Source organism: Liolophura sinensis, chromosome 8 (genome assembly GCF_032854445.1).
Source record: "Liolophura sinensis isolate JHLJ2023 chromosome 8, CUHK_Ljap_v2, whole genome shotgun sequence".
Lineage (NCBI taxonomy): Eukaryota > Metazoa > Mollusca > Polyplacophora > Chitonida > Chitonidae > Liolophura > Liolophura sinensis.
The window spans coordinates 39,715,418-39,740,349 of NC_088302.1; the positions used below are offsets into that span (position 1 = coordinate 39,715,418).

The 24,932-nt window shown below is 37.2% G+C and overlaps 1 protein-coding gene across 1 annotated transcript; it reads left to right on the top strand.

Moving 5' to 3' along the window:
* The first annotated feature begins 248 nt into the window (after positions 1-248).
* On the top strand, positions 249-24,422 carry LOC135473926 (START domain-containing protein 10-like). Its single transcript, XM_064753868.1, has 6 exons — positions 249-504; positions 18,175-18,322; positions 20,942-21,042; positions 22,085-22,202; positions 23,324-23,376; positions 23,906-24,422. Exons 1-6 carry the CDS (start codon positions 349-351, stop codon positions 24,134-24,136), a joined length of 807 nt encoding a protein of 268 aa, XP_064609938.1. The 5' UTR covers positions 249-348; the 3' UTR covers positions 24,137-24,422.
* The last annotated feature ends 510 nt before the right edge of the window (positions 24,423-24,932 follow it).

Sequence of the window (24,932 nt, forward strand, 5' to 3'; positions counted from 1 at the left end):
TCGGAAACCAGCCATTCCAGCTAAATACTTTATATCGAAACGTTTCCGAAATGGTTTCACAAATGTCGCAAATATGTCACAGTTTTTAAAATCAAACTTTGAAGCATTATAACTTACGTCTCTAGGTCGTATGAATCAATTTTACCAAATCGGTCTTAATAGGCTGATTATCGAGAAAACGTTTGAACAAATTCCGGTTTACGACAATGCGTAAGTTTCCGGTAGCAGAGTACACAAGTTCATTTTCACCGTCACTAAAATCAGCCGTGTGGAACGTGTGTCTGTCAGTTTTGGTCTTGTAACGTACATTTGTTGATTTCGTGTTTATTGGACGTATTTCACAGAATCATGCAGTTGGGAGAGGTAAGAGTGGCAGAGGATGCTGATTTCCAACAGTTTAGAAGTCTCTGTGAAGAACAGGATGGCTGGAAAAGTGAAGTAAATAGGAGCACAGTTCAAGTATGGACGAAAAACAACGACAAATGCGCCTTCAAAATGGTCAAGGTAAATTTACCCTCACGTGTCGAGCCGGTCGACAAAATGGCACAGTGAGATTTTCATTTAATCTTTTAAGAATGTTGTATGTGGATGGGTGTTGTTGTGTCTATGTAGTCAGTAACAGGTTTACAATGATTTCTTTCAGCTGTTCATGGGTGGAGAGCCTGAACATGGGAATTGGGATGGGCTTGTCCATAGGTCCTTGTATTGATCCTACAAGCCGGACCTATCAGGCTATGTGTACTGTATATATAACAAGCTATGTGTACTGTATATATAAAAAAAACATGGTCAGAAACAAAGTTTCACCAATTTTAGAAATAAAGCTTTTCTCTGTTAGCTTTACACTCATCTGTACTTTTTTTGTAATGCGAGTCTCGTGCCACCAAGAGTTTGTGGGAAACATCCACAATGTGGACAGAATCCATCAAAACACCAGCAAGGAGATTAGTGAATGCTATGGACACAGTCACACAGTGCCATTTTTTTCTGACTATTCTGCCCCATAATTTGATGTATGTGCTGTGAAGAGTGTGCAGTTGCATTGTTGTCTTTAGGATTCAGTATGATTTATGTGCTGATGTTGTGATAAATTGTGTCCTAATTGTCGATAAATCTGACAGACTATTTGCGGCATAAAACTGGCATAACACCACAAAGTACCGATCAGTGTGAAACTAACGGAGAAATGCTTTATTTCTCAATTGGATTGAACTTTGTTTCTGATCTTGTCCTTTCAAATATCTGTACTATACATACAGTAGTATGACTTGTTGGATTGATATGAGGACCTGTGTCATACTCACTGTCATCTTATTGCCCTTGGGACAGCCTTCACAGCTCTACTCGCTGTGGAATTTCTAGCGGACCTCATACTGCTCGCTGTATGATGGTGCTAAAGCAATTGTTGTAGGGTTGTAAGCAGTCATGATTTAATAATAACCATATTAATTCACTCTACATTCAGAAAGGATTCAAACTTCTCCTATTATCTGTTATTTATTTGTCCTGACTAAATGTTACTGACTGCTGTAGCATTGAGATTGTAATTACGTGTATCAAAATGATGTTTGCCTATGTCCATATGACATATATTTAGCTGTCGAATTCTTAAGCATTCATTCTTTTTCATTTAGACAAATATGCATGTAAGACAAACGAGTAATAGAAAGTATAAGATAAATTATGTTGAGAAAGATTTATTGAGTTATCTCTCTCTTTTTTTCTCTCATATAAAACTATAACATAAGTGAAGGTCTCTGTAAGTCATTTTAGTCCTGGTACTATCACTGTTTCTTATCATCGCAAGGCGAGCAGTAAAAAATATGTTTCTGAGGTGTAACCAGCTGATTCTACAAACAGGTCCCTGACAGTTTTTACTAAGATTTTGATGAAAGTTTTTATTTTGATTTTTGTCTCAATGTTAATTTTTTTTCAAATCCCTATCTTTTTCATCACGCATATTGAAAAAATAATTCCCTGTCAACCTACCCTATTTTTTTTTATGATAGGGTCAGGTTTCACCATTTAAATACTTTGGTTATAATGATGGCCCGATGGACAGTGCAAATGACATTAATCCTTGTTTGATTGACGCATAATTTTCTTTGATCTCATCCACCTTTCATAGAAGAATGGTGAATTTAATTAACTCACATTCGCGCTGTATGATGCACTCATATGTATTGCTTCCTGATCAGTACATGTATTTCAAGCCTGCTTTTAAAGGCCACATTTTATAATTACGCGTTATCGATATAGCCATTTTGAGCTGATTTTATACATGGTCTTCATGATATTTTTGCTGGTGGACTGATCATGGATACGTAGGTACATTTAGAGAACGTTGAGGAAGTACAGTCTACTTAATGTACATCATCATCAGGTATATCTGTATTTAATGTGGACATGAAATAAGTTACATTCTGTCTTGTAATAAGCAAAAAAAGAACCTGTGACATGGCTGTGCTTCATCCTGTGTAATGTCATAAAACCGTAAAAATCATGAAAACTACATTTGAAATTTGCATATCTTTCATACATATATATGGTACATACTTTATTTACATGTGTACTGCTCTTTCATGATTTAATGATAAATATGTAACAGGTAATGGCAGACCTACAGGTAGATGTGATGATTTTCACTTCAGCAGGCCAGCTAAAATTTGTGACATTACCAAGTGACTTGTTTGAAAATCTTGAATGAAACATCATACTGCATGTGAACTTATGACACCATTGTGTAAATGCCGGCAGATATGGTGAAGAGAAAGCTAGTTTTAAAAAGCTGTTGTGGATTTATTGTAATAGAAACATTTGACAGGTCCTGGATATATGGTTTGTTTACACAGCCTTGGAAATAGTATGACTATGGGTATAGTGCTTTGCAGAGAGCAGACTTCCAGTAGAGCCTGGCTATGATGTTAAGTCAGGGTCTCTGTTCATCACAATAAAATGAAGAATGACACCACAGAAGATGCTGAAACATTTACTAACTAGAACATTTCATAACAATACATAGTTGACACAACAGTCTCCCTTGACCCTGCATTTCACAAACACCATCATGTGGGATAAAATGAAATTCAGGATCCTCATGGAAATATGGCACACAAACACGTGTATGTAGCCATTATGGGACAGCAAAATTTTGAGATTTCCACCAGAGCCTTCACTGTTCTGAGGTCACAAAGCACTGGGAATATGAAGCGATCTTAGACTAAAGCCAAAATTTCAGTTATTAAACTTGGTATATTTCCTTTCCTTTAGTTTAGCAGAAATTTGTTTTACACTGACTTACCTGGAATTTACATTGTCAACCAATACTGTGATCTTGTTACGTAAGAAAGAACAATTTTACGGTGAGTTGAAGTTTTAACTGATCGCTAAGATCGCTTTTAACACGTGTATGGCTCAGGTGATCTTACATGAAGTTCATTGTACTCCATCCATAGAATAAGCATCTTTAGCTCAGTCTTCAGATGAAACTGTGGATATCAGACTCACATTTGGGAAGGATGGTCAGTTACTAGCCAAAGGTCAGCTGGCACGTGTCTGTTTCCCACTAAAACTGGCCACCTGTTTGTTGGTGAAACATTTTTATGTACAGCATTATTGAATAAATAAATAATAATGATGAAAAAACAGTGGTGTGTATCCAAAATCTCACGCGTTCCTTCACGTATACATGTTTTTATCGAAAGTTCATATTTTGTGGTCTCTGTTTTGCATAACTAAGGTCAGAATATTGTAATCATGGTAAATATCTCACATGTTAGACATACCCACTTCCTGTGTTTCCCCTAAAGTTTAGCATTTTTCGAGCAACAAATTTTGCATGGTTCTGGTTGATTCATCCACCTGATAGGGATAGTTAAGAGATTTTTATGAAGTTTGATTAACATCTTATCAGAAAAACTTGTGTAGATTCAAAAGTATGATTTTAAAGCCCTTATGTGCTCTGAAAGTGCATTTTTACATAGCAGAGTTGAGGTGGAGTACACTAGGCCTGTTGAACTCTTCCTGTTTTGAAAGGTTTTAAAAAGAATCAGTGATGCATGAAATGTTCCCAGTAACAAACTGAGTCTGTCATATTCAGTGTAAAAGTACAGTCTGCGTGTACTTTTTGCAGTTTGGCACAATCTTTCATTGACATTTCTGTCCAGATGCTACTTAATTGTCCCGTGCTCCAACAGTGCTTTATATCAATAATGAACTGGTTCTTTAATACAATCTGTAAAGGATACCCATGTATTTAAGTCAGGCAATAAATTTATTATCTCTTAGTGCACTATATGAACCACCATCTCAGTGGACTGTGTTCTACACCTTTGTTTACAAACTGATTTCTGTCACTTGGGACAACCACAGTATACACAGTGTGCCACAACTGTTAAAGAAACAATGTCACTAAATGTCTGACTGACCTTAATCAATGCCTGTGAAAATGTGCATAATAGAGAGCTCAGTGTTTCCACACCACCTTTGTATAAGGGAAACATTCTTAAGCATGGAGTTAACAGTTAATCAATACCTTCTCAGTGCACCTGGTATGCATGAAGCTGAGCTATACTTAACTACAACAAAATCTATCATAAGGTTAGATATTAGAATTAGTAGATCACAAGGTCAGTTGATATGTTGACACTTATTACAGAACGCACATCTGGGAAGGGACAGAACACAGGGGCAATGTCTGGGGTAGTGCATAGGGACAGAGCACAAAGACTGTCCAGGAGAGGTGGTGAGGAGATGAGTACCAGGGCTATGTCTGGGGAAATGATTAGGGAGGGAGCACAAGGACAGTGTCTGGGGAGGTGATGAGGGACAGATCTCAAGGACATTGTCCTAGGGAGGTGATGAGGGACAGAAATCTTTCACCTAATATCAGACAATCCACAAATAACTACAACTTCCACTTTCAAGGAGAAAGTGATCAATCACTTTCAGACATCTGTTAATAATAAATGGTGGGAGCCAGCTGAAATTGTGCAGACAACAGTTTCACATGACCATGACATGTTAATAATAAATGGTGGGAGCCAGCTGAAATTGTGCAGACAACAGTTTTGCATGACCATGACATGTTGATAATAAATGGTGGGAGCCAGCTGAAATTGTGCAGACAACAGTTTTGCATGACCATGACATGTTAAAAATTAATGCCGGGTGCCAGCTGAAATTGTGCAGACAACAGTTTTGCATGACCATGACGTGTTAATAATAAATGGCGGGAGCCAGCTGAAATTGTGCAGACAACAGTTTCGCATGACCATGACATGTTAATAATAAATGGCAGGAGCCAGCTGAAATTGTGCAGACAACAGTTTTGCATGACCATGACATGTTAGTAATAAATGGTGGGAGCCAGCTGAAATTGTGCAGACAACAGTTTCGCATGACCATGACATGTTAATAATAAATGGCGGGAGCCAGCTGAAATTGTGCAGACAACAGTTTTGCATGACCATGACATGTTAGTAATAAATAGCGGGAGCCAGCTGAAATTGTGCAGACAACAGTTTTGCATGACCATGAGATGTTAATAATAAATGGTGGGAGCCAGCTGAAATTGTGCAGACAACAGTTTCGCATGACCATGACGTGTTAATAATAAATGGTGGGAGCCAGCTGAAATTGTGCAGACAACAGTTTCGCATGACCATGAGATGTTAATAATAAATGGTGGGAGCCAGCTGAAATTGTGCAGACAACAGTTTTGCATGACCATGACATGTTAATAATAAATGGTGGGAGCCAGCTGAAATTGTGCAGACAACAGTTTCGCATGACCATGACGTGTCAGCGATGCCTGTATTGGACATACAGCTAGTTTGATGTCTGTCTTTGCAGATATACATTAAAAAGAGAATGTATTGCACAATATTTAGTTGTACAGTGTATAGTAAATCATGTTATCAACTCCACCTTTGGTATATTGATCTTATAATGTCTGTGGTTTGATCTTTGTTGCAGGTTTCACGTACTTTTGATATGATAATATAAATTTACATCATTAATTCAAATACATCTATGTTACAGTACCAAAATGCTGGCAGACGTCCTATAAGTGAAATACTATTTGAGTAAGGCATAAAACACCAGTCAGTTAAATAAATAAATTGGTATTATGACAATTATTGGTTCAGCGGATCTGCATAGATTCTACATACCCTCAACTTATTAAAACATGCTAAAGTAAGCCAAACAACATGTACCAGCACACATCGTATGATGCCATAGGGAATGTGAGATGTTACAAAACGGAATATTTTACTGTCACATGTTACATTGCATGTAAGCGAGTGATGTGCATCTGTAGATACATTGCACTAGAGACATGCAATGTACAAGTATATAGCACAAGTTTAGACAGCATGAAGCAATGCACGGTTGTATGTTGCATGACATACCATTCTCTCTCAGTCATTGGAACGGTCATGTTTAACATTTACTGTGATATAGCTGGAAATCATGTATAACATCCAGCAGCTATGTGTATGTGTAGCTTATGATATGTGCAGGAAATGAGGCATAGTATGTGTGTTATGCAGAATGGGAGCATTATTTTACGTATATTTAGCCACAAATGGGAAATGTCAGTTGTTTCCTCAACGCTCAAATATCTATGTGACACATTGTCATGTTATTGAATGTCAGCTGAATGTAATGTTTTTTCAACTTTAATGCCTATTAAATGTCCCATTCAAACTAATGTAGCCAGTGTCTGTGAGATTAAAGAAGCCAGAGTTAAATGCCACTAATCTGACAGCTTATTTTAACAAACATGATAAAATTAACCCGATTCAGGTGTTTGTATCATGGAAAAGCACAACAGGTACCAATTAGGACTGTGTCATAAAAAGGGCTACCCCCACAACAGTAAATTATTGAAGCTAATTTAATTACGCTCCACAGAATCAAACAGTGGCCAGTTCAACCATGGAGGACTTAGTAAAAGCCAATCTTCTATTATTACATGCATTATTGATAAGGGTGATGGTGGATATAAGTGAAGATTGCTAACAGACAGTGTAGGCCTATGGCCATGACTGTATAAAGAGAGACTGTGTAACAACATTGTCTGATGTTACAGTGGTACAAAAGGATGGGATGTGAATCAGTACAGGCACACCTCATCCATATCTCTACTAAATATCAACTAGGTAAACATTCTGATGAAAGCTATCTGTGATACCGAAAACACTATCTTGATATACATTCACCTGTTTGACCTCAAATTCCGACCGTTACTAAGTTATCATTGTGCCTGATTCTGAGAGTTCTGTTGGATTCGTATTGGAAAAGTTTTTGAATTTTGTTTGAAAGGCACATGTACATTCTTTGATGATGTCCTGTAAGAACATGACTCTTAACAAAAAATATAATATTTTATATAGCTCCAAAAAAAAGTATTGTTTCAGGCGAATTTTTAGGGTGGATACAGTACCTGATGTCTACAGTGACAACTTATTCATTCCATTGATGCTTAATATGATTTTAAAACAAATAGTATGGTCATTACCTTGGTCAGAGTTAAGGGTGTACAACACCTTGTCAAACCTCTAGAACATGATGTTTTTGTTTTTGATTTGTACTGTAAATGCCCAGTCATGCAAAATGCGTGATGTAGGCTAATAAAGGTCATAAAATATTATGTTTAGAGTAAAACCTTGAACTGTACCCATAAAATATCATCATACATCTACATTGTATTGTCAAAAGGCATTTGGAAGATGAATTAAGCTGCAAATTATACAGTGTAGATTATAATCGTAATGGAGATTAAAATCGTAATTGAGTATTCTAGTACATAATGACACGTGAAAGTTTTAAACTTGTCTGCCATAAGCTACAACTGATGTTTTAAATCACCCTGAAAGTTTATTTAAACTTACGACCCTCTTTTGGGTAAGATAAATAATTACTCACTTATTTTCAACTATCTCATGTGCCTGCAAAAGTATATAGAGGGTATCGACTTTTCTTAAATAATGTATCGTAAATTTTCTGGCTAAGCTGGTGCTTAATAGTTTGCCAATATTAAGAGAAAGCTAATGGTCATTTGGTAGGAAAGTATAACTGGTGACAAAGCTGTACTACAGCAGTCTTCATTCATTTTATCAACAGACTGCTAGAACAAGGTTTATACTTGTATAAATGAACATAAAGGTGTGAAAAAATTGAATTGCTCTTTGCCAGAAATTTTCACCATTCTCGGAACTACATGTTCATGTGAATGTATTCCTCAAGAGAAGAGTGAACTTGCCCTTAATCACAAAAGGCGGGAAATAAAAGAATGTGTTACTCATATACAGCATATTAGTATTTATTTGATTGGTGGTTTACGCTGTACCATGCTCAAGAATACTTCACTTATACAATAGCAGCTAGCAAAATAGTGGATAGAAGAGGAGCATAGCCCTGTTGAGACCATCCACTAGTTGTTGGCAGACCTTCCCATGTATGACTGGAGAGGAAGCGAGCATGGGCTGGACTTGAACTCACACCCTCTTCATTGTTGAGAAGCTCCTGAGTTATTGCACTGCATTGGCGTGCTAACCGCTCGTCACACGGATACATACATATGGTATTATAGAAAGGCATACCATATAAAGACAACACTTGCAACAATATCACACATGTCCTAATGCAGTAATTATAAAAGTCACATGTTAAATCCTTACCCATCATGCCTTTATTGGAACACTGGAGGTTTTCAAGCATACATTATTATTATACAATGATAAAATGATAAACAGAGTTATTGAACTGACACTAGCTGATAAATTTGCATTTTTTAACATGGTCAGCTGATTGTGAATTTAAATTTATTTATATCAGTAGATGGATACCATGCCATTAATGCATTAATTTTACACATGTACATGTAAATCATGTTTGTACAATGTACATGTATAGTTCCAGCAGTTGTATGATGCCACAATCGTACATTTAAAATTGGCATACATATATATCTGTCATATTGCTGGGGCACAACATGCATGCAATAGGTGACCTACAAATAAAACTGAATTTACTTTCAAGTCTGAATGCATATATTTCCTTGTAGACTCCCTTGTAGATCATACTGCATGTTGATGGACTGACTTTGTATTATGTGTTCTGCAAAGGCATGTCATAACTGCTGTATGAACACTCATTGAGGTGAAGGCGTGTTAGCATCCATACATGAATACCTGTATGTATATATGAGTCATGACACAGCTTTAATGCATCAGGTGATCTTGTAATGTTGTTTGAGTATTGTCAATAGCTTGTTGTAATGCACTGGGATACAGGCTCGCTGTGATTCTTCTGAAACTAAAGATTCTTGTGCGCTGTCTACAAACGGACATAGTTGTATTAGGCACGGTGGATGTGGGTTTAGAAGACCTCCGCTTCTGCCAATCTGTCTAGCCATGTCTGATCTGATAAGGTTGCTATAAGATGATGGTCTTAATTTTATCTAACCACACTTCACTGTACTAGTACTACATGTGCATGTAAAGCATCTATATCTGCTGTGATCTGCTCTCTTTTCTCAGTCAAAAAGTCGATTTCTGAGAACATCTGTTCACCAAGCTCTCAAGATACATGTAAAAGTTATGAGTACATTGTAATTACATGTATACATATTTCAGTGCCTTTCTGTGACATTTGTCACCATACGACATTTTGTTGAAGTGCACAATATTGTTTTAATATCAGTCCAGACAATACATGTGTATGCTAAACAGTTTGCTGGTCATTTACATGTTTGTTCAATACTTTGATATGATATATGTCTAAACTGTGCACTATTGTCATCATGGTATTGGATTAGAGTATTGACAGAAGTTCATGAACTGAAAATGCACTTTTAAAGTGAAAGTCAGCAACTAAAATTGAATTAATTAATAAATTACTATTACAGAAATGTTCTAGAAATATTTAAAAAATAAATAGCAAATGATCATCAGTACCAAGCCACTCCTTTGGTGACGCCATTTTGCCATGTTATAGCTATGTAGAGTCACGTTACGTCACATAACCTAGGAGCTCTCCCCTACTGTTGGCAGTAAGCAATATGCCAATGAGGAAATACAAACAGAAACACCTGATACCTAACCAAAGAGTATCAGTTCTGTCCGTTTTTCAAAGGGCCAATGCTTCATTCAGCCTGGCGCTCAGTCTGGACAACATTCGTGGTCGCAAATGTCGTGGACTGGTGTTCGCCTTTGTCTTTGAGCTGCATCAGGCCTAGCTTGCTGTACTGACATAGGGAATTTACCAAACAAAGCAGGACATTCTGATTTATAAGAGACTCTTTCATGCAGATTTCGGAAGATATTTTTGCAATAAATCTGTCTTTGCTAATAAAGAATGATGCAAAATCACAATATTTTTTCTTCATTCTTCTTCTCCTGATGCAGATTTCTTGCCAAGTCTCACCCTGACAAGTTATTGCAGTTTCCTGCCCAACATGTTGGGGCCTACGCATTGTAACACTGGCAGCCGTTCTCAGTTCCCTCTTCATAAATGTGTGGTCCAAAATGCATCAGTTTACCGCTTAAACTAACAGCATAATCTCATTTATTGCACCAGTATTTGTCTATCCACTATAGGAAACCACCCTGACAATCTAACAACAATAGGTTTTTTGACATGACAGCCAGTTTTCACATGCCCCTTTCAGCCTTAGTGATTGGCAAAGCTCATTAGGGCTTCTACAAGATGGCTACTCGGATTAAATTATCCGCCAGGCCCATATCCCTAATGCTGAACTTCATATTCTCGGCTTTCAAAACTTTTTTCCTATGATAACTGTCCTCTATCCCTTTTTCTTGTATATAGAGTGGCAGACTTTATGTTCACTTTAATTTTGTGGCATCTGCATGTATTGAAATAGCATTTAGGCCCATAATTACCTCTCAGATATATATTGTATACATTTTACATGTTGCCAGATGCAGATATAATGCACACCTTTTTTCACGATTAATAAACAAAAATAACCAATTCATGATGGGAAGTTTTTTTGCCCTTTAGCTTTTTGATGAATTGAGCCTTAAAAATATTTCACTGTGAAATGCTAAATGTGACCTAAAAGTCATCGTAAAAACTGCCTATTTAGAGATGAATAAAGTTCATAAAGTAATAGTTTTGGTGCTGAATGTTATTTTCTCTATATTGTACATCAATGTACCTCCCAAAGATGTTTAGAATGAACAGAATTCTCAGAAACATGGACACTTAATATTTTATGTGTTGAATTTCCATGCACTATCTCTGAACCCCAAATTCAGAATCATGTGTCGTCTATTTCAGTAATACATTTGGCCGTTAATTATTATTTTGTCATATCCTCCAGTGCAGACCATTTTATAATGAAAAAAAAAAAAATGGGCTGCTTTGTGACATCATTGGTTTATGCTGCTCCTGAATGTGAATGAAAAAAGTGACAGAAAAAAGTACTACAGAAAAGTACAAAAGAGCACATACACCGAGAATGCTGTGTTAAAAAGCAGCTTTTAACTGTTTAACAGAGTTTTGCAAGTTCAGCGGTGAAAGTTCTTCATTTGATGGATTTGCGCGTGCTTACATGAATATGTACTGTACATGGACTTAAGTAATGAGTCTGGCTGGGTTGATCACTTTAAAAGCATTATTTGTATAGATTTGCATAAATTTACATCAAAGATATGTACAGGAAGTTCCGTGGAGTTCATTCCTTGCTTATGGTGATATTGATTGTTACAATAGAGCACTTTCATGCATTATTGTACAGTCAAAGCAGCTAGATGTTCTTATTGCGCTGTGTTGCTGTGGCTGTTGGTCCGTGTCATACCTCTACCACTGAAGTCATTATTCAGATCCAGCTTTTACTGCTTACCCTGTGGCTTTATTAAAGTTAGGTCGTGAATGGTCTACTCCGGACACTGTCAGCCATCATGTGAGTGAAAAAATTTTGAGCATGGTATTAAACACTAGTTATCAATCAGACAAATTTAAAAGCAGCTTTCCGTCCTCTTTGGCCTGAAAGCTACTGTGCACTGCGTGTTATTGTTTTTGTTTTTTTTGTAGAAAAGCCATACATACAGTATCTGTAGTGTTATTGAACCTCTGCTATGACGTTGTTGAACCTTTTTCATTATGATGTGGGTCGCAGGGTGTGGGAGGGCTTACAATGAACAGTACAGTAGAATTAACGGGACGTGTCCACAGATTCCCGAGGGTAAATCAATAATAACAAGGTAGATGTACCCCTGCTTGTTTACTTGTGTTGACCCTCCCTGCTTATGTACATATGTGATCACATCTGCTATTAAACATCTGTGAATACCTATGGTCTGATGTATTATAACAATAATATAATAATGGCTTTATTTCAAGACGGTAAGATACAATGCGTATACTCAGTCAACACTGGGTTGATCTACCCTGAGGCCCTCAGAAGCGAACAGTTTGAAACAATATGTTACATTACATATACACTAGAAAACATGGTATTTTGGATTGTGTAAAACACTTGAAACAAGATTTTGAAAACAATATAAATATATAGACATACAGTGGCAAATTAAATCAATACAAAGTACTTACACAGAGAAATAATAATAAAAGCAAGTTTGAATTTTGAAACCATAACTATCCCAACCAACAGAAGAGATAGGTAAGTGGGAGACTGCCCATTACCGACCCCTTCCTATCCCCTCCAGAAGTTGGAACCTTATTATACACACGTGTAAAGCACAGAACGAGTGAATGGGTGATGGCCCTTTCCCATCCCCTTCTCATCTGCACATGAGCTCTTGAGTGCTATGATGGCATTCTCAAAGTGAATTATCATTTTCACTATATAATCCCTTGAAGATATCGGTTCTGAAAACATTGAACCGAGGAAGAACATTGAATTTCTTTACTCAAAGCATTCCATAGAAATGGTCCTGAGTAAGATAATTACACTTTTAATAATTGTCACACAATACCTGTAATTCTCCATCCTTTTCGCATGTTTGCAAAGGGTTTATTCAAGCATATTCTGAAATATTATTCTTTGTAGACTAATAAAATTATACTTTTGTGAAGCCATTGAAACTGGCCAATCCAGCCAATGTAGGTTTGTCTCCAAAGTCAACTTATGAATGTGCACAAATTGCACTGAAAGTTGCTGTTTCATATGCGAAAAGGTTGAGAAATTAGCAACTGTCAGGTGCCAATAAGGAAGCCAGATCTACAGTAAAACAGCCACAAAGATTGCTACAAGATAATCATCATCGTATCTGCACCTTGTACAACTTTTTTTCTACTGTAATGGTTTAGCGTCCACACCAAAATCTTCTTTTTGCAGATGCAGCATCCTTCAACAGGCATCATATCATTTGTACGGTTAATGAAAGGAACTCATACATGTACACGTCCATGTACAGGTTAAAATTACGATTCCATTAAATTGTATTTCAATCTCACAAGTACACCATTGGGGAATAATTTGAATTTGTGGCATTAAAAAGACAGAGAAGAAATCATTGGGTCCATGCCGGCTTAAGTCATTCATTCAATGCGTGGACATATTAATATTGTTCTTTTTCTTATGAGTTTGGCATAAAATAAGATCTTGCTGTTATAGAACTAAGATCTAGCCTTTTACTCACTTCATCATTAAAAACATGGTTCTTGCTTTACCACCTAAAATAAATGTATAATACTTCTGTTTTCAGATTAGCTCAGTGACACACTTAGTCTTAAAAGTAAGTTGTGTGCAGTTCCAAATTTTCAGACTTCCTGATCAAAAAATTTGATAATTCTAGCTTTTCTAGCAGTGAGTTAACGATATTGTGTTTGCGAAATTTCGAGCTTTTCATGAACTTTTTTATGAATAACGTAATGTTTCTACTTCCAACCTTTCACATACTTAGTTAAGGCAGCTCGCTGTTTTTAAGCTCGTGTGGACTCCTAACCATCGAAAACACTTTCTCACTGCAGCCTGTCACAGACATTGTCATTGACTGAGATGTGGACATGTCCATTTACATGTCTGCTTTCGTTCCTGAAGCATTTTGGAAATACATGAGGTCAAATTGGAACAAATGAAGTACATTGGAACATACAGAAAAGTATGATATAAATTTGAAGTATAGATTCTGGCATACATCCAATGGTTTGGGGTGCTATTGAGACCTGTGTACTGTGATTGACAAGGCACAAAAATATTTAGGATGTTATAGAACTGATGTTTAGTGTGCGGCATTAAACCGCTATCATACTGTACAAGCTGACCTTCCACATGCGGACCAAAGTCCATGATACAGTAGGTGTAATGGTAAAATTCTCTCATTATGATTATTTAGTCGAAGCAGGTTGCGGTGACACTAGTTCTCCATTGCATGGAGGATTGTCATTGTATGGTGTGAAGTTTTGTCATAATGTGTACACTGTACGCATTCATGCATTTATGTGTACATATGTATGCCCACTTTAGTGATAAGTGTTCTCATGTTTAAAACGGAGTGCTTTTTGGTACAGTTGTACTCACCGGTGGATTTGTAGCATTGCTTACACTGTATAATAGGTCGGAGTGATTCATATTGATTCAAAATTTATTAATACACACCGACATCAGCGGACAATTGGTTTTATGTAGGCTTTGTGCTCTAGCTGTGGGGCTTATATTTGCTCCAGTTCATATACAGCTACCCTTATGAGCAGGGGTCAACCCAAATGTTATTGAATTCTTTGTATTTGTTGAAACTGTTTCATTTCATTGTATTATGGTGTAAAGACATGATCCCAGCAACTACGATCAGAATTGTAATACTGATAGTAATGACATTAATTTGCATTCTCAAGCCTAGAAATACATGCAAACAGCCGTACAATTCTTCCATCAAACTGTATTTTGACATGTGCCAACTAACTGGTACAGGACAAAACTGCCATGTATTAAAATACATGTGACTCTGTAACTGTTTTGATAATGAAAAAAGCTGAAATATTTGCTTTGATTTGTCCTGAAACCGAGTTAAAAATTATTTCCAGGCTTGATTCCCTTGGAAATTTTTACTTCCATTGTGATAACGTGACAAGGAAATGGTTGGGTGTTTGGTTGACCCTATAGGTGTAGCTCTGTAATATACATGTAGTATTTTCTGTGTTTCTACTCTAATTGTTTATAGCCTACATCACTCTGTGGCATCTGCATTGGTGTATACACATGACACAGGGACATGAGCGTTTCTACTCTTCACCCTAGACATGCTTGAGCTTCTCCAATATTATCACAACCTGAGGGGGAATACTAATTGTTTGACTTGTGCAGCATGTGTGCATACGTCCAGACTCTGATAAATAGTAAAGTATATGTAAGCACCATCATTTGGTATAGAGTAGTATATTGTAGGCACACGTATACAGTATCAGAGTCAGTGTCCATCACAGTAGTGAATATCTGTCATCCAATTTTAATAGCTACATGTGTGTTGGTGCAGGATTTCACGAGTTCTTTAACTATCTATTTTTAAAGTTATTAAGATTATGACCACGTTGATAACTGTTGTACATGTACACGTAGGCTGGGACATCAGTGCATGCTAGTATATACCCTACTTCTTCAACCTTTTCAGTAGCGTCTGCCACCAGTAATTTAGAGCATTCTCAGAGAACTATGGGGTGTAGAGAAATAATCTGCACAGTTTTAGGAGCTTGCATCTTTAATGACACAAACAAATCATTTACATAATAACATTTTTATGCATAAATTCCACTGAAAAAAGGACTTTAGTGGTTGAAAAGGTTGAAGATTTACAGTATGTTTATACCCCACACTGATGAGTACTGCAAAGTTGAGATGGTAAACATTGATGTGTACAAGGATATATGTACACTACAAGCGCCTGTACATGTACAGTCTGTCAGAACAGATCCCACAGCTAAGGTTCAGCTTGTCGCCATATGGGCTTTTACAACTAAAAGGTTATTGAACTTAATGTATGTATATAGGCTGTGTACATTCCAGTTGTTGCTCTAGTTAACAGTTGGGTTTAAAACTGTTATCTGTACATGTGACTCCTAGATCTACACACCTGCACACAACATGTTGTGGGGGGGTGGGGGGCGTCTAGGGTCATTGTACGGTGGAGGGTCGGGGATGAGTGTGGAAACTTGTGAAAGCACCTTATAACTGTAGCATGCCTAGGTATTGCAGGATTGGCTGCAGGAGTAGTCATACTGAGTTGATGATGGCTGGGAAGAATGTTTATGACCTAATAATTCAGTCAATCATCAGTTTGTCAGACTTGTATGACACTTGAATTCATACATGTCACCTGTGTTAATAGACATGGGGCATGTGAGTGCAGCACAATGAACCAGAAGCCTCTCACCAATGCGATTGCTCTGAGTTCAAGCCCAGCTCATGTAGGCTCTCTCTCTGGTCATACATGGGAACGTCTGCCAGCAACCTGTGGATGGTTGTAGGTTTCCCCTGGGCTCTGTCTATTTTCCTCTTATAATGCTGGTTGCTGTCATATAAATAAACTTTTAATACCTTGTCAAACTCAACCAGATAAATAAATAAGCAAATACTTGACATGGGCACTCCTGGACCAAGAGTATTTAGTTATGAAATAAGACTCAGTACTGTCATTACTGGCATCCCAAACTGTATTTGTTGAGGACGGGAGATGTCCGTAATCATCCAATATTGTTTGTTAAATCACTTCTCACAAAATATGCTGTCAGCTGATTAAATCATCTGAGTTGGGCTGTTAATATAAGCATAAATTGAAGTTATGTATTTGGTCACGTCAGTGTGTAGCTACAAGTTCATTTTTTTTAATGTTATTTCAAAGTGGATAGTACACATTAAATTTCCATGAAAACACATTCCTCTCAATGTATTGAACTCCATTGTCTAACGTCACAGGGCTGTATCCAGGTGAGGGAATTTCGCCAATGTCGGTCAGGCTGATAGGTGCATGTCATATACTATCCACATGTGCATACAAGTACATGGAGACCTGACATTTGACCGATAAAGTTTTCTACGTCAGCCCAATTCACAGTTTGTAGAATACCTTTTGTGTCTGACAGGACTATACACTATTTGATGCTGTACATGTACTACATGAACATGTGTCTGCAATGCCTTTTTTAAAAAAATATATATATACACATACTTGTATAGTAGCACTGCTGGCTTAGGCATTGCACTTTGGCAAATTTTCAGTAATCACATGCTTATTTACAGGTACATGTAACTTTGGCACAGTGTTAATAAAATGATGATCTTTTAACTTCATTTCCTGGTTGTTCAGATGTACCAAGTCACCATGTAATGCAGTTCAAATGCACCAAGTAACACCAGTGTACACCAAGTTAGCCAATACTTGGACTGTACTTTCTTTGCTAAGTGAAAAAGTATCTGAAGGAAGATTGTCAGTTTGTTGAATCCATGCCATTCTGTCAATTTGTCGAATCCATGCCATTCTGTCAGTTTGTTGAAGTCATGCCATTCTGTCAGTTTGTCGAATTCATGCAATTCTGTCAGTTTTTCAAATCCATGCCATTCTGTCAGTTTGTCGAAGTCATGCCATTCTGTCAGTTTGTCAAATCCATGCCATTCTGTCAGTTTGTCGAAGTCATGTCATTCTGTCAGTTTGTCAAATCCATGCCATTCTGTCAGTTTTGTGGATGAATGCTACAGCAGTTACTTTAATCGTAATATAAAAACTTAGTCAGTGTGGTTTCACTGAGATTTTAGTGTAAAATATAACATCTGAAGAACTTCAATGCAAGATGTAATGAAATCATGTTTTTTTTTTTCAATACACACATGAAGTCATTAATAAAATGAAACAAATTCTTGTTCCTTTAAGAGATGGGTATCCATCTAAGAGGAGTTTAAGAATGCGTCTATATATTAAACTCTGAAGGGATAACCTCTGTTTTAACATTTTTATCTTTTCCTTTTTATTTGAGGTATATGTAAAATAAAATACTATCCTGCAGACTTCCTGTACATGTATCTATACTTGAATGGGATGTATAGTCTGTTTCATACATAGTGATTGTGTTCCGATCTGTTACGGTTTAAAATTTAAAAAAAATGTCAAACCTTTTATTAGCATTATTCACTATCTTTCATGTCTGTGTGGTTGACTCACTGCATTACTGTTTTTGTTCTACTTGTAGGTTCGGTCAGTACTCAAGGATGTGAGTGCAGCGACGATGTATGATGTTCTTCATGACTCTGACTACCGGAAAGCCTGGGACAAGTCAATGGTGGAAGGATACGAGATCTGTGCCATCAACCCTAATAATGACATTGGTTACTATGCCTGTGAGTCTACATACTGTATATACACTTTAGTAAACCTTCAGGAGCCTCTCACAAATGCGGTTGCAGGGATCGCAGTTCATACTCGCTTCCTATCCATTCTTACGTGGGAAAGTCTGCCAGCAACCTTCGTAGGTTAGTCGTGGGTTTCCCCGGGCATCCTCGTATCGTAATGCTGGCTGCCGTTCTATGAGTGAAATATCCTTGAGTATGGCAGGACAGGTTGTGGCTTTTATCAGTTAAAGGTTCCTCGCTGGCTCGGACATTTAAAAATGCCCAACTAGCCTTGAGCCAACCATCAGGCCATTTACAAGTGAAGTTGCCTGATGAAATCCAGCTCCATATGAGTTGGCTACAACTTTTAGTCAGGACTTTTGTCATGTACCTGGCACTGAACACAAATCAAACATACACATGTAAGTGGAATGTAAATGTATCTGAATGTTTTTCTGGGTACCTCACCAGGTACAGAGTATGTTGTCAATACCTTGACCGGTTTTTATTCTCAGCCCATCATAGTAGTGAAATAGTCTTGAGTAGAGTATAAAGCGAATCAAATGAATTGTTCAGATACAAGTATGTGAGAAAGGCTTTTTTTGCAGTGTAATTTTTACATTTTTCTCTCACTAAGATCCCTGTCTCTTTCATTAGACAGAATAAGAACAAAGATTTCCCTGCCAAACAACCCTAATTTTTCTTACAGGGTCAGGATACCTGCAACAAAGAATTTTTTAATGATGGCCAGTTGTAGCTGTCCACTGAAAGCTGTGTACATGTATGTGTGCTGGTACTGGTGGCATTTAATCATCCACCTGACGGTGTCACACACCTGCAATCAGTGTCAACAGACTTTGGCACATAGATGTATTGGTGTTGTCAGCCCTGGTATTATATCACTGATGGTTCATGTAGTACACGCATTCGGTATTATATTTGTAGATGGATAAATGTACATACATATTTGTAGGTACAAGTAGATTAATGTACATGTCATATTTGTATGTACAAGTACATGTAGATAAATGTTGCTGTCATATTTGTACGTACAAGTAGATAAATGTTCATATGTCATAGCTGTACCTACAAGTAGATAAGTGTTTGTATAGTGTACATCTAATTGTAATGGAGATCTGCTTGGACTAGGTTACTGGACCTGAAACATTCTGCCAGTGTAATGAGCCATTTTTCCCAGATGTAATACCTGTATTAGCACAGTTATTGTGTTAGCTGACTGCCAATTGACTATAGTATAGCCAGGCCCCTGTAGTGTTTGTTCACAGGTGATTATCCCAGGCCCCTGGGGGTGCACATTGACTAGAGCTGACAGTAGTGTCTTATCCCATTACCACAATGCCGGGATCATGATGAAAGCCATGGTACATGAGAGTGCGGACAGAATAGTGGTTATTAAGGGGTGGTGTCTGTTTTGAGAGAGCGTCTGTCCCATTGACGCCTCAAATAAGTGGGATGGCTAAGTGACTATCTCTTAGCCCAGGTATCTGACCTGGTGTTGGAGATATTGATTTCCCAACTCCAATCTCGCGTATGTGGACGCCTCGGGCTTCCATCACAGCATTGTCATTATTACATCCTAAATCTTGGGTCAGCGAGCATTGGATACAATCTGGACAGGACGACAGGGTTAAATAAAACAATAGCCCTGCTGATGGATCTTTGATAAGTTTGATTTTCCAATGAACCGTCTGGTGTTCAGCATTTCTGCCCGGGGTTGTAGCACTGTATAGAGCTGTAGACACTGTAATAAAATGTGAATGAGCCATTATTTGAACCAGGAAACACTGCAGTGAAGTATGAATGAATTTGTTCTTCGGGTATGGACATACCATACATATACCATACATACCATACATACCATACATACCATACATATACCATACATATAACAGCGGATGGGAGTAAACTGAGGTTTGATGGCTAAAGCGCTTGCCTTTCTGTTGCCAGGAAACATGAGGCCTGGTTTATACCTGGTTCATGCCATAGAGTGGTAGCTGTGGCAACATGATTGTTACACAGCATGTACATGACACACAATAAACTGGTCGCTTTGCAGAGTATAGCATGCATTGAAAACCTATTTTGTCTTCCACTGGTATATTATGCATACATGTACATGTATATGCACATCATATGTGGGAAAGTTTATCAGTAGCTTGCCAAAGGTCACTGGTTTACTCCAGGGTTTTTGGCATCCTTCACTCATAAAACTGACCACAATCGTTTACAGCGAATGAAAATTATTGAGTCTGTCATTAAACAACAGTTAGATATACATACATGAAAGTAAATGAATATAACTACAACTACGTGTACAAAACTCCTTTGTATCCAAGAAAGCATACAGGTAGCTGACTGTGAAGATGGATGTCTTCCCCTTAGCCTCTGGATGTCTGTGAAATAGACAGTGACCTGTATATGCTATTCCTTCATAATAGGTGTTAAGTATCCACCATAAGTATATGGAGAAAAGTTAACCGTGGGAACATTGGGTGGCATTTTAATATACATATAGAGTGATAAAAATGGTCATTACTTCATACAGTTACATATGTATAAAATTCACCCGTCTCCTTTGTCAATATTTGCCCTGTTTGTATGTTTCAGTAAAGTGTACCCCATTCAAGAACAGAGACTTTGTCACACAGAGATCATGGTTAGATTTGGGATCAGAGTACATGATTTTCAACCACTCTGTAAATCATGAGGTAAGAATGGTCCTGAAAGTATGTATTGTGGCCCACAAGGCTGACGGATCTACCTGTGTTTGTACATGTGTCATGTGGTATCCCATTTAGAATTTAACATCTGTCATGAAAAACTTGAAAAGCCTGAAAATTGATGGTAAATTTTCTTGAAAAGTAAAGCTTGAAAAAAACTACTGCATTATAGTATGCTGACATTCTCTCGGAGAAATGTGTGTTCAATATGATTGAAATTTCTTCTAGAACATTTGTGTATATGTGAATGTTCAGCTGATGAAGCTTGTATAACTCTAGAATATTTACTCCAAGTAACCTGCAAAATGTGTACCAATCTGTATGCCAAGTGCATTAATTGTCTCAAATCCGCACTCCAAAAAAATAACCCCGGACTGACCGCACATCTGTTGTAGTATTAGACAGGTGATGACTTCATTAATGCTTGGCTATAATTTCATGACTTCCATAGATCTGGGTTTCTGGCATCTGTCACTATTGAATATTAAATTAGTTTGTGGCATTGTAATGTGGTATTTTTCTTTGCCCAGCATGGTACTGATCAGAGAGATGAAAGGAGCATGCAGATCAAAGATTTCCTTGACATCTGTTTCCTTTTAATATTTCAAACCGCATTCATCCAGAACATTTAATCTTTTGTGATAATAATTATCTCTGTGATCTATTTGTATGAGTACATTACCAGTACTGTATATATGTATATATATATATACATATATATATATATATATATATATATATATATATATATATATATGCTACAGCAACATTTGCTTTCCAATTCCCATACTTTGAAGCAGCTGTGACAAATAAGAAGTCTACATGTTTTACCTCTTTTGTATAGGATTGCTTGTCTTCCACCATTATGGAAGGGAAATCAGTTCGCCCACGTCAGAAAGTTTGTCATCGACTAGCCAGAAGTCACAGGTTTAGCCTTGGAAAATAAGCACAATGCTGAACAGTTTTCATATAAATATTAGAGGACCGTTGGGCTGCATTTGTATTTATTGAGTTTGTTTCTCTGTATCAGAAATGTCCGCCAAAGAAACACATGGTACGAGGTGTATCCCACTTAACGGGTTACTTGATACGGCCAGAAGCGTCGGGAGGCTGTCAGCTGACTTACCTGTCACAATCTGACCCTAAAGGTAAGGGCACACCAATTGATATTTTTGTTGTATGTGTTGCCTAATACTCAAACTGTGTGTGATAGAGAATACAGTATGTCTACTACAACAGGTGTAGACATACATATGTACATGTAAGACCTGTGAACAGGAAACTTTCTTTAATCCTACACTGTAAAATGTAAGCTGAGATGTTGTCTTGTCAAAGAATTCCGAAACTGCTCAGGTGACAGTATTGCAATTTGAATCAGATGCCATGATTGGATAATTAGATTCATTCAGTTGAAATTGTTATTTGAAGAAGAACTTCGTCCTCGAGGAGGTCATCCGATAACTAGATTCATTCAATTAAAACTGTTATTTGAAGAAGTAGCTTCCTCTTTAATAAGAATAGATACTGTAGTAACTGTACTTGTAGTTACAGCACAAGTGCCCCTCACTACGCTTGCTTTACATCAGTGTCACCAATACACAGACTTGGAGCCTGTGTGACAATTTTAGTCTTGTTTAACCTTAGCCTGGCCACTGGTGTTCTGACATGGAACTATTTAATCAGCATTCAGTAATAAAATTGTTTCACGCATTGGTTATAATCATGTTACGCATGATTTGGATCAGAAGAATGCACAAGACAGAGTGTTTGTGTTTTCTGACAACGCATCCTGCCTCATCACCATGACGCCAGTAAACGCAGATTCGGTACAAATTTCAAAAGTGATGTAAAGCAAAGGTAGAGAGCAGCATATGCGCTGTAAGGAGTAAGACTGTACTAACAGTAGTATATGGTTTGGCATGATGTATTAAGGTCACTTGTTCAAACCCATCACTGGTTTTAATTCCAAAAGTTTGTCAGTTACCTGACAGTGGGCAACCTTTCCTGCCTTAAGTAATATTAACTCAAGCTGTGTAGTGTGTTTCTCATTCATGCCTTTGTAATGATAATGTACATATAGTACTCATCAGTCAGGCTTGGACCTGAGTTGCCATGACACCCTGTGGAAAGGCACCTCATGATTCAGGTCATGGGTTTTACTCCGGGACATAAAATCAGACGGCTGTGGTATGAGTTAAAAGTTTTAGGAAATTTGGCATTGAACACCAGTCAGATCAGTAAATTCATGGACTGTTTTCTTGTCTGACAGGTAGACTTCCCTCCTGGGCTGTTAACAAGTTAACTCACATACTAGCTCCAAAGGTAAGTTGTTAGACACAGTGTACATGTATATATCAGTAACCATTAAACTAAAGGATTGGTGTAAATTATCATTCAAGCATTATCTTTATTTATCATTTAATTGCTCGTAAAAGGGATAATGTGCTGAAGGTTTCACTTTTCCCTTATTCAACATTCAATTTTTTTTTATAATTCTGGACATAACAGCAGATAATATACAATTTGGGCAACATGTACTTTATGAACATGCAGGTTACGTGTGGGGTCATTGGGGTCAGCTAGATAATAGGTTAGTGAGGCAGCACATCCAATAAGATAGCTTGTGCGACCATTCCACTGTAAACAGACTACCTCGTGCACCGTTATCTGTTGTTATGCTATGTATGTATTGAACTCCTAGTTCATGTATACTGCGAATATTTGAATATATCAATTTTTTGGTCCATCCTTGACAGAAACAGTGTTGACAATTTATCATGAAAAGAAAAGTATCTTGTTGAAAACTGAATTACATGTAATAAAGTAATTTTATGTTTTATTCCATAATCAGGTCATATCTAGAATTCACAAAGCAGCCAAGAACTACAACTCTTGGAAAAGTCGAAATAACCCCCACAAAAAACCGTGGCTTTTCCCGGAGCAGATCAGCTTGCCAAAATTAGACATGCGACAGATAAAGCCAATGACCATTTCAGCATCTGACGATGCGATAGATGAGAGTTCACTGAAGGAGGGCGAGTTCAAGGAAGAAGACTTTAATCATGCAGCGGACGATATATAAATGTCGTCTTCTATCAATTTCTGGTTTTTATGGTGCACTTTACTTGAGGTTTCATGCCAGATACTGTGTAAGTAGCTACTGTACTACCATCACATACTATCTACACCAGGGGCCATATTCATGCTTATCTCATACTTGAGGTGAACAAAGAACTTTTGAAGTTAGGATGTCAGTCATATCTGTTTTTCATTGTTTTCATTTCAAATGACCAGTTTGTGCTGACTTGATATCAGCTATCTATGATCCTGTAGTACATTATGTAGTGTGGGTGAGTTTACAGTTGAGATCTACAGTTGATCCAGAAGCTTCAGAACAGTCTACACCTATCATTTTTTATCTATTTGACAAATTCATTTGAATTTTTTCTCCATAAATGCGCAACCCAAGACAGTTGAAGTGTGTACTTTCAGTTGTCATTTTATTCATCCGTCTCGGATTATCTACAATTTGGCCATTTTTAACTGATAAAATTTAATAATGGAAATACAAATTTATACCTGTACAACTAGATAGTAAATTTGGAAGCATGAATAATTTTTATTCATTTTTTTTTCATGTTGGACTAATTGTTTTTGAACATTGTTTCAGAAAGATACATGGACCCTAAAAATACTGATATTTGATACTAATCTGAACATATATGGAAAGTTCGTTGGTTGAATTTTTTTACTTTATTTACTAAATATTGTATTTGCACAAGTGTCTGACTTTGCTTTGGTAACTGCTGGTTGTTCAACAGGAGAAGAAATGTATTAATATTAAGATACTTGTATTAGAATATCATTTATAATTGTTT

Excerpts from the sequence above, each read along its gene's own strand:
- LOC135473926 (XM_064753868.1), top strand. The coding sequence starts at position 349 with ATGCAGTTGGGAGAGGTAAGAGTGGCAGAGGATGCTGATTTCCAACAG. Across the intron at positions 505-18,174 it reads GCGCCTTCAAAATGGTCAAG|GTTCGGTCAGTACTCAAGGA; the intron begins GTAAATTTACCC and ends TTCTACTTGTAG. Across the intron at positions 23,377-23,905 it reads CTCACATACTAGCTCCAAAG|GTCATATCTAGAATTCACAA; the intron begins GTAAGTTGTTAG and ends TTCCATAATCAG.